At 41.6% G+C, this 17,197-nt stretch overlaps 1 protein-coding gene across 2 annotated transcripts; it reads right to left on the reverse strand.

Moving 5' to 3' along the window:
• Positions 1 to 6,449: 6,449 nt before the first annotated feature.
• Positions 6,450 to 16,920, reverse strand: LOC311268832 (uncharacterized protein). Of its 2 annotated transcripts, none has more exons than XM_084372731.1 (4): positions 15,594 to 16,920; positions 11,447 to 11,544; positions 10,666 to 10,738; positions 6,450 to 7,865 (listed from the first exon to the last, which is right to left on the reverse strand). In XM_084372731.1, exons 1-4 carry the CDS (start codon positions 15,664 to 15,666, stop codon positions 7,321 to 7,323), a joined length of 789 nt encoding a protein of 262 aa, XP_084228857.1. In that variant the 5' UTR covers positions 15,667 to 16,920; the 3' UTR covers positions 6,450 to 7,320. The 2 variants fall into 2 exon arrangements, with proteins under 2 accessions (XP_084228857.1, XP_084228856.1); XM_084372730.1 differs by having other exon boundaries at positions 11,447 to 11,547; positions 15,594 to 16,914.
• Positions 16,921 to 17,197: the final 277 nt, after the last annotated feature.

Below are 17,197 nucleotides of genomic sequence, written 5' to 3' on the forward strand. Positions count from 1 at the left end.
AAGTTGTCTATGTGAGCACATTATCATGACAACAGAGACATTGCAGTTAACTACATAGAATGCGCTATATTAACTATTTAATATATTTGTATAATACATAGTTAATATATGATCATTTATGCAGTGCACGGACAAACATTTAAACAAAGCATACACTTTTAGAGATTTGGAGGAATGTCACTGTTGAATACAATCATCTAAGTGAAAGGGTGAAAATAACAATAATAATAATAATGATAAGTTTGAACTTATTTATCATGTATCAGTCTTTTGTTGTTGAAGGTAAAATATAGACAACAATAATACTAAAAAATAGAGAATAGATATGCACCAAATTGTGGATATACTATGGATATCAGCTTCAAAAAGCAAATATCAGCACTGGCGCAATATTTTTCACTGGTATGGTTGTAGTGATACAGTAATACAGTAATACGTATCACTTTTAAATTAGCAACATAATAAATGTGTAATGGTCTTAAAACATGTAAATATTTTAAGATAGGAAAAATGCATGTCTTTGTGCCATTATACCAACCGATGTGAGTGGGAAAATCACATTTGCCGTTGTCAGCTTACAGAAAACATAGGTGTGACCCCACTTAAAAATCTGGGTAGAGTTTGTACGTGGCATTATCTATGAAAAGCAGTCTATCACAATATTCTGGTAACAACAAACCACTTCCACTGCCTTAAACTTATGTTCAGTTCAACTGGTCATGAAACGCTTTGCAACAGTGGCACCTACAGTAGAGGACAAAAGACATAAGGGGAATCATTTCACAACTGCTAATGAAGATTTACCAGAACCAGAAAGGGGACACTTAAAAAATAAAAACTCAGTAATAACATTTCAAAAAAGGACACATTAGCTAGTTAAACCTGCAGCTAGTTCTCCTCACACTGTTTTCACCGTCGCCCGGGCTTGGTTGTGGAAGGCACACTGTCTGTCATGTCACGACTGGGCTGTCACCACCACCATTGTGTCTGTAGCTGCAAAAAACAAGCACAAATGGTTTGTATGGCAAAAATACTTGAGTTTACATGACTATGTTATTTTGCAATATATTTATTCTAGAGTTTAAATAACTAAGAATGGACATGGGAAATGGGATCTAAATAAAAGAAAGTGCAAAGAATAGTGGAGTAATATACATGAGTCACACTGCCCTCAGTAACTCTGAGCATCCCAAATGTGGCTATCTGACAATGATGCTTATCCTAAAGATGTCCATTCTACTGTCTTTAAAGCTGTGCTGCTTGTTTACCTTCTTAACTGTACTATTACATCACTGAGCATCTTTTTACAGTCCAGATAGACATCTTTGGCTCTGTGGATACAGGCAGAAATACATCTGGTCAGAGCCAAATACAGTGAATGTTATATTGTTTTTTTGAATAGCAAAATTGAAAAGCAGACAAGTGGGAACCAATTAAGCCACACTGTATTTTTCTGATGCTCAATAATTAGGATTTATTGAACCTAGAAATCTAGCAGCTCTCATTGACAAAGGCCCTTTAAAATGTACTTCTGTGTGCTGACAGCGTTTTTGACAGTGTTTCAACTTGAAATGTGAACTATTCTGCATCTACACTCTAACCACCATGTCACCCAAGGGCCTCAATGACCAAAAAGTTAAATTCTCTGTGTGCCACTTTCTGATAGCTGTGTCTTCTGTGTAGGCTGCTGGTTGTCATCTATGATCTTTGTATCTCTGACTGTAAATATTGCAGAGTTTCCAGGACAAATAGAGATGCCTCTTTAGTATGTTTTGGTACCTGATGACAGATTATAACCCCAATGGTGGCTAAGGATACCCCACTGTGTCTTTCCTATCCCTTCCTTTCATGATATATTATTTTGTGTGTTCGTACTAGCGTTGCACTATTTTTCTTTGTTTGTGGATACTTCATGAGTGTCTTAGAGATACCCTGTTTAGTGTCATCCCTCTGATATATTTTCTTGTGTATAGTGTTTGATATTTCTTTTGTTAACCCAGTGTTATTTAATCATGTTCCTGGTTGCCCCCAAGGAACCTTAAAAAGAAAGAAGGCCAGACTGTGGTGACAGCTGTATTGAAGTCAATAAGAGATGCATGGAGAAACATACTAAAACCTAATATCTATGTCATGTGACTTAACCCTGTTTGATTAAGAGTAGATTAACCACAGACTTTGTGTTTTCTCCAAATGATTGACAGGGCTGATAATATCATTACCAAACAGGGCAGGTACAACCAAATATTGCTGATGAGACTGCATGGACACTGCGAACAGGAGCCTTTCCCAAATCAAGTCAAGGGATGAACAACGTGTCGATAATATCCTACAGTGACCTTCTCTCTGATGTGTGATCTTTTCTGGAGGCATCTCTTCATCAGAAATCATCAATGTAGATATGTTGGGTTTTAGTATGCTTCTCTATGCATCTCCCATAGACTTCAATACAGCTGTCACTGCAGTCTGACACCAAAGCAAGATTCAGTGACATGATGATCCTTTCTTCTCTTTCAGGTTCCTTGGCGGCCCCCTTGCCCGCTGGTTTTAGATGTTTCCATGCTACAACACACCTGCTTCCAATGAACTGGACAGACTTCAGCTGATGATGAGCTGATCACTCAAATCAGCTGTGTTGGAGCAGGGAAACGTCTAAACATACAGGGCAGGGAGACCCTTAGAACAGGATTGAAAAATGTTGCATTAATCATTTCCACCATTATTTCAGTTGTGGAAAATTACAGGTGGAATTAATAATGTTAACGATGGCTCGGTTACATTCAGGTATGTCATTAAGACACGTCTGTGAGCCACCAGAGCCCTGACACTGTGAAGTACTGATTGGTTATTAGTTGCACCTGTGTTTTAACAAGTCAGTCTGATGTGACAGCGAATTGTTGTGCTGCCATCTAGTGTCTGAAAGTTTCACTGTGATGCGCACATGATGGTTTGTGATGAAAGACTGATATCCTTTAGATGAGAGGACAACCTTTCCTCAACCTACCCTAATACTGTGGGTGTTACTTATTTAAAGGGCAGGTCTTGTATTTCAAAAAGGTAAAACATAAAGCTCTATTATTCAATACTGCTATTTTTTTACAACAACGCAACAAGTGTAGCTATTGTGTAGTTTTATAGATCATGAAAAGTAGGTTTGGGGTGTTCAGAAACGTCTCACAGTACAGTACAGTTTCTTACTTTGTCCTTCCACCAGTGACTCTGCCTCCCTGGCCTCATGTGTTATATCCACAGCTCCCTCACTGGTCAGCCGCTCTGCCAAAGCAGCAGGTGGCGCCGCCTCCTCTGCTGCTGATGGAGCAGAGTGGCAGGAGTGGCAGTGTTTGGCCTCATGCACCGGAGCTTCAGACGTAGGTCCTGGCCCTGCTGCTGGTAAGACTTCCAGGTCCGACCCAGAGGAGGCTGCTGCCAGCTGAGTCGTGTTCACAATTGCTGCAGCTTCCAACGTCTCCTCTGCTGAAGCTTCGGCTGCTGCCTCCTCCAATGACGTCTCAGGAGCAGGTATTGTTTCAGTATTGATGGTAGCATCTTCAGCTGGTGTGACCTCCTCAACTGGTATGACCTCTTCAACTGGTGTGACCTCTTCAGCTGGTGTGACCTCCTCAGCTGGTGTGACCTCCTCAGGCGGTGTAGCCTCGTCAGCCGGTGTAGCCTCCTCAGCTGATGTGGCTTCTTCAGCTGATGTGACCTCCTCAGCTGACGTGGCTTCCTCAGTTAGTGTTGCTTCCTCAGCAGGAGCAGCATCTTCAGGCGAGGCCCCTGTAGAGGAGACAGCCTCCTCTGGAGCAGCTTCAGGGACCGGTGCCTGATCTTCTGCCTCAACCTCACCCACCTCTTCCACTGTCGGGGCTGAATTTGTCGGTTCCTCAGGAGGAGATGCAGCTGCCTCCTCCTCCTCTGCTGCTGCTGCTACAGGAGCAGATGGCTCCTCTTCAGCAGCTGGAGCATCTGCATCTTCTGCATCAGCGGCAGCCTCTGCAGACTTCACTTCCTCCTCGTTCACAGCTGCTTCCTCAGGTACCACCTCTGCGCTTGCTTCCAGGACTTCCGGCTCTACTACCTCCAGTTTAGACTCCAAAACTTCTTCCTCTGCTTTCCGGACAGCATTCACCAGACTCGACTCACCAACAGAAGCTGCTGCAATCTCAACTGTGGAGCCGGTCAAGATCTTTACAGCTGAGAGCAGATCTGGCAAAGACTCTGAAGGACAGAGGGAGGAAAGAAAGTACTGACTGAGAGAGTTTTGAAATAGTAATAGTATAGAATATGTAGTAAGTTCATACATTTCAACAGCAGTATAAATGAGCTTCATGCTTTAATATCAACTTAATATGCAACAATTCTGATAATTGCTTATTCAGTTTAAGGATAATCAAACACAAAGGCCAGATATATACTTGTTCATGCTTTTCTGTTAAGTAATTGTAAACTGTACTGTATATCTAAAACAACAGAACATTTGAATTGACTTTTTTTTTAAATATGACATTTCATGTTCTAAATTGGTCAAAAAAACATAAAAAATAATCGGCAGATTATCCAATAATCAAAATTATAATTTATTGCAGCCCCTGTGCATTCCTTATTTTCAAATTGCCAGAAATGCCAGGATTACTTCTGATATATACAGTACACAGTGGATTACTCCGCTGTTTTGTATAAATTGCTCTTACCTTGAGTGGGTGTCTATCACTGGAAGGTCTACAGTCACCACAGGTTCAGGAAATACTCTACAGGAGACTACCTGCCCAGTTCATGCTCCTGCTGGTGTAACATTTGTAGAAAAAGCATGAAACACAGCACCTGAGAAGGCAGGTAAAGTGTATGTGGTGAAGACTTACTGGAGAGAATTGGTTTGATGGGACTTAAATTCAATGCAAAAGCCTTCTAGGTAACTCCAATATTACACATTTTACTATCTAACATCACATAACTGCTATGTAACAATTAACTGAACGAAACCTGGAAGTCATCTTCAGAAGTGTTCATCTAGGATTTATACATGTCTAAAACATGAGAATTAAAGGGCAACTCCACCAACAACTGTTATATATGTGGAAAACAATTAGTGTAAAGTGTAAACTTTTGTGGCCCCAGAGGAAGCTGCATGTAATCTGATGAACTGGTCTCTAGTGAGGTTACTAAGTGGCTATGTTGCGTTATGGGTAATGTAGGCGGTTTCTGCCCTCCTACAACATTGTTGGACTCATGCACAGTTTAAAAACAAATGATCAAAATCAAAACAGAAGAACCGGATATATCACCTTTTTCATTCCACACATTCTTCCTTCCTTTTCTAATCCTGGTGCCTACATTGACCACAATGCAACTGAGCCGCTTGGTGAAATCAGTGGAGGCATTTTTTCAGATTACATGCAGCTTCCTCTGGGGCCAAAAAGGCTTTGGTAAAATAAAATAATTTTAATAAAAATAAAATAACTAATAATTTTCACATATGCCCAAGAAGAATTGTGGACACACTTTAATGAGTAAACTTGACCCTTTAATTCACATTTTAGATGGATAAATCCTAAATGTATAAAGACGATCCCCGCACGCTGTTCAATGAATTGTTACATGGCCTTTGTGGTGGCAGACAGTAAACATCCCTGGGTTGTCACATTGTCCCATGAGCCTGTCGGTCACCCCATCCTGGCGAGCCACAGGCTCCCTAGAACAAGCGTTGTAATCTAGGATTAGTTTTAACTGGTCTGAGTCTGCTTTAAACTGCACCTGTCCCAGGACTTCAAATAAAAGGCTCACACAAATCTGGTTTAATAATTAACCCTGGGGTGAAAGAAAGAAAAAAAAAAAATCTGTTAAACTGCATGCATAAAGAGTGCTTGCAGATTTTTTCCTTCAACGTGTTGAGCAGGACATTCCACATCCTGCCACATTGCATGTTGTTTTGTTCCACACAGAAAAACATTCTGTGATCACTTATGGATTAGTTAGAGCTCATCATGTCTATATTAGAGAGGGTCGGGTGCTCATTACAAAAGAAAAAAACAAATTAAAAAAAAAATCCTGGAGAACAGAGTAGTTACAGTGAAAACATCCTTTAGATCGTTTTCTTTCAATCTTCACCTTGAAGGCACAGGAGCATGAACATGACAGGAATTCTTCAGGAACGGGAGCATTTCTACTGGAAGTGGGTGTTTCTACAACTATGATACATATATTTACTGTAGGTCAGTGTCTACATTTAAGCAACAAGCCGGTAAGAGTCACTGAATAAACACTAGGCCACGAAGTTGCCCCAGACAGATTGGATACTTGCTCTAGTGCCGTTAGTTTACAACCTGCAGAATCTGAACGCAATTATTTAAAATAAATAAATCATTGTTTCAATCATAAATTCACAACAGAACAAACCTTGCATAGAGTGCTTTTAAAAATGCAATATCATACAAAAAAGAGAAACGTCATCTTGATACAATCCAGTGAGATTTTATTCTTTGAACACTTAACTGTATTAATCATAATGACAACTCAGAAACAGGTGAATTATTTTTTCCTGGAGTGTTCCCTGAAAGATTAAAGTTTCACATTAAAAGAGTAATGAAACAGACGTTTAACTCCTTATGAGTAAAAAAAAAAAAGAAAAGAAAAGAAGATAAGATGTGCAAAAGATGTTACAGGAGTGAAGAGGTGCAGACAGGAAAAGAAGAGCTCACTGGTTTTTGGTCAAACTTCACACTGAGACTGCTGACACTGAATGAAGCACGCACTTTATCTCTCTACTGCATAATAATCCTAATTTAAGCAAAGACTGATGCGATGTAGCTGGAAGTAAGCGTTTGCTGAGCAAGTGCAAACGAGGATGAGACTGAATAACTTCAACAATCAACTGGGCTGCATTCATTCACCATGCTGACATTTTACATGAGAGAAATGCAGTGCTGCTGTTTTAAGGGCACTTCAGAACATGATTTTTACAGAGAACATTAGTTACAAACTCGGCTCTGTCGCTTCTATCACCTAGTTCAACACTCCAAACCGTAACTTTGATTTGCTCTGGTTGCAAGAACTTCCTATGAAACTGAATTTTCCAAACTGAATCTAAACAGACAGCCTAATGCAAATGTTCGGGTTTGGAGCTGAAGGTTGGGGTGAGGTCAGGAAAGGGAGGAAACTGGACTGATGAACCCCTAACTGTATTCGTTAACCAACCGCAAGTGCCCCCCACCCCACCCCGCTGCATTATTTAAAATAGGGGTTCATGAGTCCCTTTTTCCTTGGCCCAGAGAGTTGGGACTAACTCCCAGCCCTCCTATCTGGGTGAACTACTGAAGCATCACCGCTTTATGCAGCCACCTCTGCAGCAGGGGCAGCCTCAGCCTCAGGGGCTGCAGAGACAGTCTCTGCCTCAGCGGGGGGAGCAGGGGGGGCTTCATCTACTGCTGCCGTACCAGCGCTCTCTGCTGCGGGGGCCTCTGCCGGCGTCTCCACCGCGGCAACCACTTCCACGGCGACGGGAGCAGCTTCGGGAACTTCCTCTACGGCTACAGGTGCCGCAGCTTCTTCTGCGGCTGCTGGCTCAGCTGCGACCTCAGCCACGACCACCTCAGCGACTGCGGGGGCTGCTTCCTCGGCTGCGGCCTCTGCGACGGGCTCAGCAGCGGTCTCCGCTACTGGTTCTGCGGGAGCAGGGACAGGCTCGACGACGTCGACCACGGTGGCTGGTGCGGCTTCCTCCACGGGGGCGAGTTCAGCTGCGGGAGCTGCCGCTTCTGGTTCAGTTGTGGGAGCTGCTGCTTCTGGTTCAGCTGCGGGAGCTGCTGCTTCTGGTTCAGCAGCGGGAGCTGCTGCCTCTGGTGCTGCCACTTCTGGTGCCGCTGCTTCTGGTGCTGCAGATACAGAAATTGGGAAAAGACATGAACAACAACAACCACCTTTCTTGAAGAAACAAATGTGCAATGTGTTTTAATAATCACCATGGATCAGTGGGTAAAGATATGGTCACAATTTGCAACACAACAATTCCTAATTTTCCAGTTCTTAACCATTGTCTGACTCCTGACAGGTAATGAAGGGTTAAAGATCAATACCTTGCGTCTTTAAAGGTCGAAAAGGTGAAGCAGCATAATATGACTAAAGTGACAGATAATCCTAATCCGAACAGGTCATCCTCAGGACAGAAATAAAACAGCCGACCTCACCGAAGCAGTTGATCTCAATAACTACAGGACATTCAGGTTTTGTTTATACCGATCCTTCAGAGTAGATGCATTAGATACAAAAAGGTGATAGATGGCAATTGTCTCATCAGTGCCCCAAAGAAAACACAGAAAGCCATTTTCCAATCATAGATAGTATGTTATAACTGCAGAGTTATTACATAATGATAAATGAGCACTTTGGAGTTAAAGCAAGTTTTTTTCTGCTTAGGCAGAAAATCCAGGCTAAAAGCCAAGATAAAGTGCAACATCACAGATTATCTCATCATAGTTTAAATGTGCCATAACTTAATACACACATGCAAAATCAAGTAGGCAGATACATTTTGTTTTTTAATGCTGACAAAAGCAGGAAGTGCGGTAAATGCAGGATGATGGTACCAGTACTTTGGTACCGTCATGATCTTGTTTTCTTGCTTTCACATTACCATCAATGATGCAAACATGGCTCTAGGGATGGCAACATTGGTCAGTCACCATTTTGTGATATGGCTGTATATTTTGTCTCGTTTAAGTAGTCCTAGTGTGTGCTCAGTATTTCAGGAAATTGAGCAGCGCTTGGTATCGTTTTTTGGGGGGACTTTGTAACAGTGTTGTTAGTTTATGCAAATGAACAATGGTAAAGTCTGTTCTGCCTGCAGCCTGAGCCCCAGAGGCACAAATACACCAGTTGACGCTTTTTGCAACAACAGATCAACTAAGATTTATCTGATCCTTTATAAAATAGTTCTCTGATCTGTATTAAAGCACAATTGGGGAAAAAAGTCTGGATGGAAAATTAGAAGTGACAGCATGCTTGACTTTACCAGGCTTTGTAGCAACGGATAGGATTTATATAATACTGGAATCTGTAGCTTCAAAACCATTTGGCTCATAACAAATGTGATGTTTTACGTTATTACTGCAGTCCTATATCCAATAAAATGCCTCAGCTTTTAAATGTCATCTTCACTGCGGAGTAGCTTTATATTCATTTTGGTCCATTTTGATAACATGTTTTCTTTAGCCTCATCAGAACAGAGTTTTTTTTACGAGCAGGCAAACAACCCTCCCGATTGTGCAGCTCAAGACAAAATGTGCATGTAACCAAACTCAGTGATGTGTACCCAGATTGATGTGGCAGGACAGTATGATCCGCGATCGCAATCTCTTTAATCACACCAACTTTGTGCATCAAGATGTGTCCGTGACCGTTTCCTGTAAATTTTTGCTTGATTACATAATGCATGATCTCTAATCATTTTAAAGTCAAAGCAGGACAGTGTCCAGCGCTGTAGGAAGCAGAGTTTTATGCTCCATTTGAGATCAGAACAACACTTCCAGGCAGAATGTACACTGAACCAGTGGCAGCCGCTGCTCATCCCAATTACAGACTAGTTGCCGCTCTGGGCGCAGAGCCAAGATGTCTCCGGGCTCAAACTGGCTGAATAGACAAATAATTTGCAGACAGAAATCAAAACAGACAGGCAAGATCAAGCTATTGAGATTGATCATTCCACCATGTTTGATATTTGGGTTGTGAAGCCAACTCTGAACTACAGCAAGTCCTTCTGCTTTCCGTTTCTCAGAACCGTTTTGGTTTAGTACTTAATTCATCATTACATATAGTACATACACTAAAGCTAAATTAAAAAAAAGGCACACATTTAATTTAAATTCTCCACAAAGACAGTTACCCTATTAAAAAGCTGGCCATGTGTTGAGCTTGATAGATATTAAATGTTAAAGAAAAAGAGAGTGAACCATGTGATCTGGGGAAAAGTGATTAAAATGTGGTTTTTCAATGTTGTTAATTAGCAAGCTTTGTCAAAAATAGCTCAATAATAATAATTGGATAGATTGCCAAGATGAAATTTTGTACGGACACTCAACCAGAGGATGAACCAGAGGAGTTTTGGTGGGGGGGCGACCTCCATTCCGAAGGACCGCCATTCCGACGGTCCGCCATTCCGACCAGGTTAGGGTTAGGGTAAGGGTTTCAGGTTTGGAATGGCGCCCTTCTTTCAAAAATAATTAAGGGCCGGCATTCCGAAACATGAAAGTGAATGTTCGGAATGGCGGCCCTTCGGAATGCTGCCCTGGAACCGTTTTGGTGACCCCTTAACTTTTCAACCAGAGCATCAATTCAAAAATAAGTCCCATTTGGTTTATGACCCAATACCAGCTAAACTAATGCACCATTTAGTGCCAGTTAGCAAATACTTGGGCGTTAGCATGCAGGCTAGCATGAACATAGACGCTTCAGGCTACGCAAGATCGATTTCATGAGTCATTGCATTCTGAACTGTGCCACCATTCTACTTATTTTGTTGCTGGCATGACATCTGACAGAAAATATGGTCATTGACTTTTGGATTTTTTGTAATATATGGAAACAACCACACAAGTTGTAGTTTCTTGTACTGAAGGCCTGTGCACTAACTAACTGTGCACTGATGTGTATTTTATGTGCTGTGTGGCAGAACCTTACCCTTTGCTGTGGAGCCCATGCTGGCCAGTCTGTTCTCATATCGCTCAGTATCACCATTGACTGTCTTGTAGGCCTGAGAGAAAGAAGGCAGATACGCGCACATTACATTCCAGCACACATCAAATGATAACATAAAAACAGTAACAATATTACCAAACACAACTCTGACATTTTGTCTACCATGAACTAACACAGCTGATACAGTGCATTTGTGCTTTGCCTAGAGCCTGACAGTGAACAGAAACAAGCCTGCCCAGACAATAGCTGTGTGTAGAAAGCACAGAGAACATTCTATGTCCCTACCACTGTCGGGACTGTGTGTAACAGACATAGCTCAGTCTGTCTGCAGACTGCATGTTAATTGGCTGCCTGTCAACTAAGACACCCAAGTGTAAAAGTACAGGAGGATGATCACGAGTGCTGCCTTTTTACAGACAGATACTCAAAGGTTTACCATGACCAATAAATGTCTTGTAGATCACAGGACATTTACTGTCTTTTTACGTTTTCCACAGCCAACAAACCTTACTATATAAATTTAATTTTATTAACAGAAATGTAATTTTCCATTTGTATACATACAGTTTATTAAGAGATAACGGTTATCATATTAATGGAAAACATTTAGATTTCATTCATTTTAATATTGGCAGCCTGGACTTCCATATTATTCCATGCGAGTGGAATACCACTATAAGAAATCACAGCAGAAAGACAAAGAGTAATAACGCAGACTTACAAAACAGATTTCTCCATTCCAGGTTCACATTCAAATACTCACATAGACGACTGCAGCAGTGAGGCCTCCTCCACAAAGAACAAAGTACGCCATGTTGGAGGAGCCACCAGGGACCCCAAAGGCCATGTGTCGCACTGGAACTGCTGAGAAACAGGAAGGCAGAGTTACTGGGTGAGTCTGGAGATTTGATTGGAGGAAGACCTTTAGCCAAGAGGTTTACATTTACTGAAATGGATTTTAAATTGTGAAACCGGGTAAATTGTTATTTGCACCTTCAACCACCAACTGAACATTTATGTCATGGAATCCAAAACGAGCATGAATGTCCGAGAGTGCACTTTACATTTGATCATTTCTGGACGTTTCATTCAGTGTCCCATCAGAAGTACAACTTGGCACAAAGACCAGTGCATTCTGTGATAGCGTCAACATGTCTTCATCCCTTAATCCAGTTACACAATACAGCCCTGGTCATTTGTAGCAGAGGAGATGGAAAGATTTAGCAGCAGCCAAGCCAAACACCAAATTGTCCCTCAAATTAAATCCCCAGCACAAACAAACAAAACACTTCCTGCTCCATCTTAGATTTGCGTCAACAATTTCAAAATTATCTGGTGGGTTTCAATTCATATGAACTAGTCCCTCAACGCACATATCAGGATCTATTCAAGGATCTGACAGATGCTTCTTAACACTCTGTTGTTGTGGAGGTGTGGCTGGCTCAGGGTGTACACCATGTGAACAGATTTGCTGGTGTTTAAAGGATTGCCAGTGGTGCATGCGAAGGAGGCCATAAATAAAACCACCCAGCATCCAAAACACTGCGTCAGAGTAATCTCTTCCTACCTAGACCTCACACACACCAAAGAGTGTGTGCATGTACAAAGTCACAGTACATGCGATACCTTTAGCATGATTTACGCCCTCCACGTGTGCACATGCACGTGGTTTACACAGCAAGCTGAGTAGGTCATTTGAAGCAGTGAGAACACAATGTACGGCACATACACGACCCCTTTATGTCCATCCCATGTTTCATGTGTGCAGGCAAATCATGTCACCCTTTGACTTTTACAATGACAACTGGGATCTATATGAAGACATGCTTGTCCACCTGTTGCATTCACAACATGTATAACCGGTCGCAGGATATTTAGGTCGGTTTAATGAAAAACATTTTTACCACCATCTCCTGGACTGCACAGTCTCTTTACTAAGGTCTAGAACAATTCCTAAACTAAAAAAAAAAAAAAAAGTTAAGAGTTACATCCCTTGAAAACATAAAATTGCTATTTTAAATCATAATTCAAAACAACAATATGAAAACAATGTGTTAGGAGTCACTCGTACAACTGAACCTGCAGAGAATCATTAGCTGAAGCACCTTCGAGAGTTTCAGCTCATTGTTGATGTTCTGTGACCATCGTTAAGTGACCGTGGGGGTGCTAATGCATAGATGTAACTTTGTGTAAGATTGTTGTTAATGTTGAAAACGGGCAACAGTACCTGACAATATTTGGTTTCTGCGTTTTGTTATTGAATTTCAATGCATGGCAAGGTGAGAGCTTCAGATGGCCTGTGGCAAACCATCTGGTGTCATTTGGTTTTTAAATAAAGTTGTCACGAATGCCACAAACCCGATAATTACTGGATGCAGTTATTTTTTTTAATAATTTATACTTTCCAGGTACAGCTCAATGGAAGCTCTCCATTTCTTTGTCAGACATTATGAGCATCTTAACATTGTCATCAGAAACATGGCCTTTTGTTTAGCCATTTTAAACTTTGAACATTAATCGCAACAACCAGGAGTGAATATGGTCGCAACTCACAAATCACAGCTACAAACGAATGCTAATGTTGCTCTTAAACTAATGGATGTGAAAGTATGCAATTGTTTGCAAGCAAGTTTGTCAATGTTGTGTTCACAGCTTGTTCCTGCTGCCCCCAAGTGGCCAAAAAAAAAACTGCCTTTGTTAAAAGTCAATAAATATGGTGAATATTTCTATAGCACAGTGTAATGACTGTTGAGAAATGACAGCATTCATGTATAGATTTGGTCCCTATAAGCTTAGCTTTTTCTGTGCTTTTTCGGTCCGCCACAGGCCACATTATTCCTGTCAAATCGCGGCACAAAGGGAGTACATCTGCCAATGGAAGAGGCACTGGTTTCCCCGGTCGCTGTTCCCAGGTAGGAGTGGAACAACTGTTGAAACTCTACACTGCAAAAGAAAAAGAATCCCCCTGATGGAGGAGGCAAAGAAGGCGAAGCGAGACGGTGATCGAAACCGAGGTAAAACGAGTGAATGGACAGACATACATACACACACTCGATGGAGACAGTTCAAGACCGGATCATTAGGTAACAAAACCTGCCTTCTAAATTAACCCAATAGGTTGTTTGACTCTGCCTTTCGTAGCCATCTCTGCAACAATGGTGCCAACAGTAATACCACGGTCAAACACTAGGAGGGGGAATTTGACAAGTTGTCCGTTTAAGGAATAGTTTGACATCTTGGTAAATTCAGTTTTGGTCCTACTCTGATGTGTGTCTGTTACATAAGCTTGACTTAAAGACAGAGTGAGGGTAAACTGGCCGGACAGGAATCATCCTAACAGCGCCTCTAACAATTAACACCTTACACCTCGCTTGTTTGAGCTGTACGTCAAGCTATTTTTTGGGCCAAAGCAGTAAGTCATGGCCTCTCCACTGTTTGTCTTGCAACTGCAATGTGCCATTTTTACACTCTGTGTGACAGTTTTGTATCGATGAAACAAATAACATACACAACGTGCTAGTGCAACTGTTCATCAAATCAGCTTAAATTTGGTTACTTTTAGTGTTCACCCCTTTTTTAAGCTTTTATGCTAAGCTAAGCTACATGGCTGCTGGCTCCGGTTTTATATTTAAATCACTAAATAAGTGATCATTTAATGCAACTGTGTGCCGAACCAAAACAGAGCTGTAAACGGCCCTGTTGTGGATGCTGAGCCAATGAAGCAGTAAGCCCTCCCCTCCTTCTTCTAATACCCATGACACAGCAGCACTATGCAGGGACAAGGCCAAGTACAGGTTATTTATACAGGTAATCAGTTAATCCCTGCAGTGAGGTGCAAGACTGTAAAAATGGACACGCATGTCAGGCAACAGCAGACAAGATGGCTGCTGTTGGAAGCAACACATGTGTGTAGACGTGCACTTCTGTGGGGTGAACTGTGCTCTGTTGCTGCAGTCTGTCAGCTGCCATGTGCTCACTGACACAGATGAGTGAAGACAGTCCTGCAGGACAACCAGGGCACTAAAGAGCAACTGTGGTCCTGCAGGTAGACTTTATTTCATCTGCACCATCAGTCAGAGCTTCACCAGGAAATTAAAACAACAGTTTGCCCTCAGGCTGACTTCCACATGCTCAGAGCCAGAGTAGAGGATGATCCAGGCAAGGACGCATGATCAGAGAAGATTACTTGGCTGTGCATTATTATTATTATTATTATTATTATTATTATTATTATTATTATTTATTTTATTTTTTAGTTGTTCATACTCAGGAGGGGTTACATTTCTGCAGGGCATAGCTGGTCTCAGTGTGGTCCTGCTCACAATAAGACGTCCTGGGACAAAGTGTACCCACGAAGACCGCCAACAGTCGTTATTTATATAAAAGCGGACTACAATCTATAGAGCTAAATATCAGCATCCAGAATAAACGCGCTTGATGCAAATGGATTAGAAACCTAAAATCAAGAGCAGTTAAATCGCGAGTGATGCGCTCTTTCATAACCTGTGTGCAAGAACTGCATGTTCCCAAAGCAGGACACGCCTCCTCCTCCTCACTGAACGCGTGCACAATGGACAGCACACGAATGTACGTCTCCGTGTGACTTTGACATGATGTACCTTCATATAAGTGAAGCAAATTGAAAGTTTAAAAAAAAAGGTATGAGCAGAAATGATGCACAAGATAACTTTTAAAGTCCCAGCAGTTGTTAGGTTACACTTCGGACAGCTTTACAAGACTCTCCTTCAGAAAGCCTTTACATGTGCCCTTTAATTTGAGCCCAGACATGCTGGTAAATGCACGAAGCGGTAATCTTTGCTCTTTCGTAATTACTCTACTTAATCTGACGACGTGTGAAAAAAAAAAAAGGAAAAGAAAAGAAAAAGTGATTAATTGAAAACCTGACTCACCATTTCTGGATGTGGGTTTGAAAGCCCTCCGTGCCAGCGGCCCGACTCTCAGCAATGCCCGTCTGCAGAACATGTTTGCTCGGTAATCAGCAGCAGGTCAACGACTGGTGTCCGTGAGTTTGCAGCAGCTTTTTAAAAATGACAGAGGAGGAGCGCTCAGCTGCTGTCGATCGCTGATTGCAAAGAGGACACCCACTTTCAGGAGAGATTGGATCACTAGCGCGCCCCCTACAGGCAAACGGTCAGAATAATGTGAGGCTTTAATAAAGACCTCTACAGCCAGTGTTTTGTTGTTGGTTACTTCAGCATCACTAGTCAGTCTTGCTATGTTATGGATTTATAGTGACGTCACTTTTATGATCTGACATGTATTCTGGGCCAGATTTTGCACCTTTTTTTGGAAAGTGACATGCTGCTTGACCCACTTGTTTCTCCTAAAATGACATGCAGTCATGTTGACTCTGCTGTTTGTGTGCAGAGGATCAGACATCTCTCACGCTGGTTTCAAGTGGATTACAGACCCATGTGGTTGCATGGAAAGACACAGAGAGCTGTGGTTACATAATACACACTGTCCCAGAGCTATTGTGGGCCTGCATCATGCATGGCTCGGACTGGCTCTGGGAGAAACGGTCTCTTTATGTAGAAAACATCATGAGTGACCTTTAGAAATGCTGCACTTATTCAGCTGACCACAGGCAGAAGGCAGTTTGTGTGGGGATGAGGGGGGTTTGTTAGCAAAATGACCAAAATACATTCACCTTGTTAACCTGCCATCCCTTCTCCCCATCCCCTAGTAGCAGTGTTTAGTTCATCTAGTCTGACTCATTGATCCTTTATCTGACAGATGTATGTGCACGTTAGAATCAATGAGACCGACTTTTACTCTGAAATATCAGGAGCCTGTCCATAGTGCTAAAGAGCAGGCGGATTTGTAATTGCCTTTTTTCTCACTCCAATTATAATAATATTCTCTAAACTATATGCTATAAATACTCTATTCTACATTAAATTGGAGCCTATGTACTCTATAGAGTAGTTTCACTGTCGGGATCAAAGTGACAAGAGCCAATATGTGGTCACAGAAGAGCAAGAAGATCATAGAGACACACTGCTGCCTGCAGTATTCCTATAATATTTCTATGATCATTCAGAATCAGAATCAGCTTTATCGGCCAAGTATGTGAAACACAAACAAGGAATTTGACTTGGTTATTCTTCGCACACGATGTACATAGACGTAAGCATGAACATAAACAAACATAACAAACATTCAACTAGAAGGAACAAGAATAACAAAGAACAGTAAGTTAAAAAGTGTTCAGATTCCGGTCTATTATAAATATATATTTAAGTATATATATATTATATTATTTACAGTGAGGATTTATGTTGTTCAAATATGTACAGGTAGTAAATATATATATATTCCTAGGACTGCGCAGAAGAGCGCAGTCCTAGGAACAGCCAAGATACTGCGCAGAACCCTCAAACTCCCAGGAGGACCCGAGCTTGAGGATGACACAGATACCACCCCGCCAGGGTGAGAAGGAGATTTTTTAAATATATATATATATATATATATATATATATATATATATATA

This window comes from Pagrus pagrus (genome assembly GCF_965226575.1).
Source record: "Pagrus pagrus genome assembly, chromosome: 2".
Taxonomy (NCBI): Eukaryota; Metazoa; Chordata; class Actinopteri; order Spariformes; family Sparidae; genus Pagrus; species Pagrus pagrus.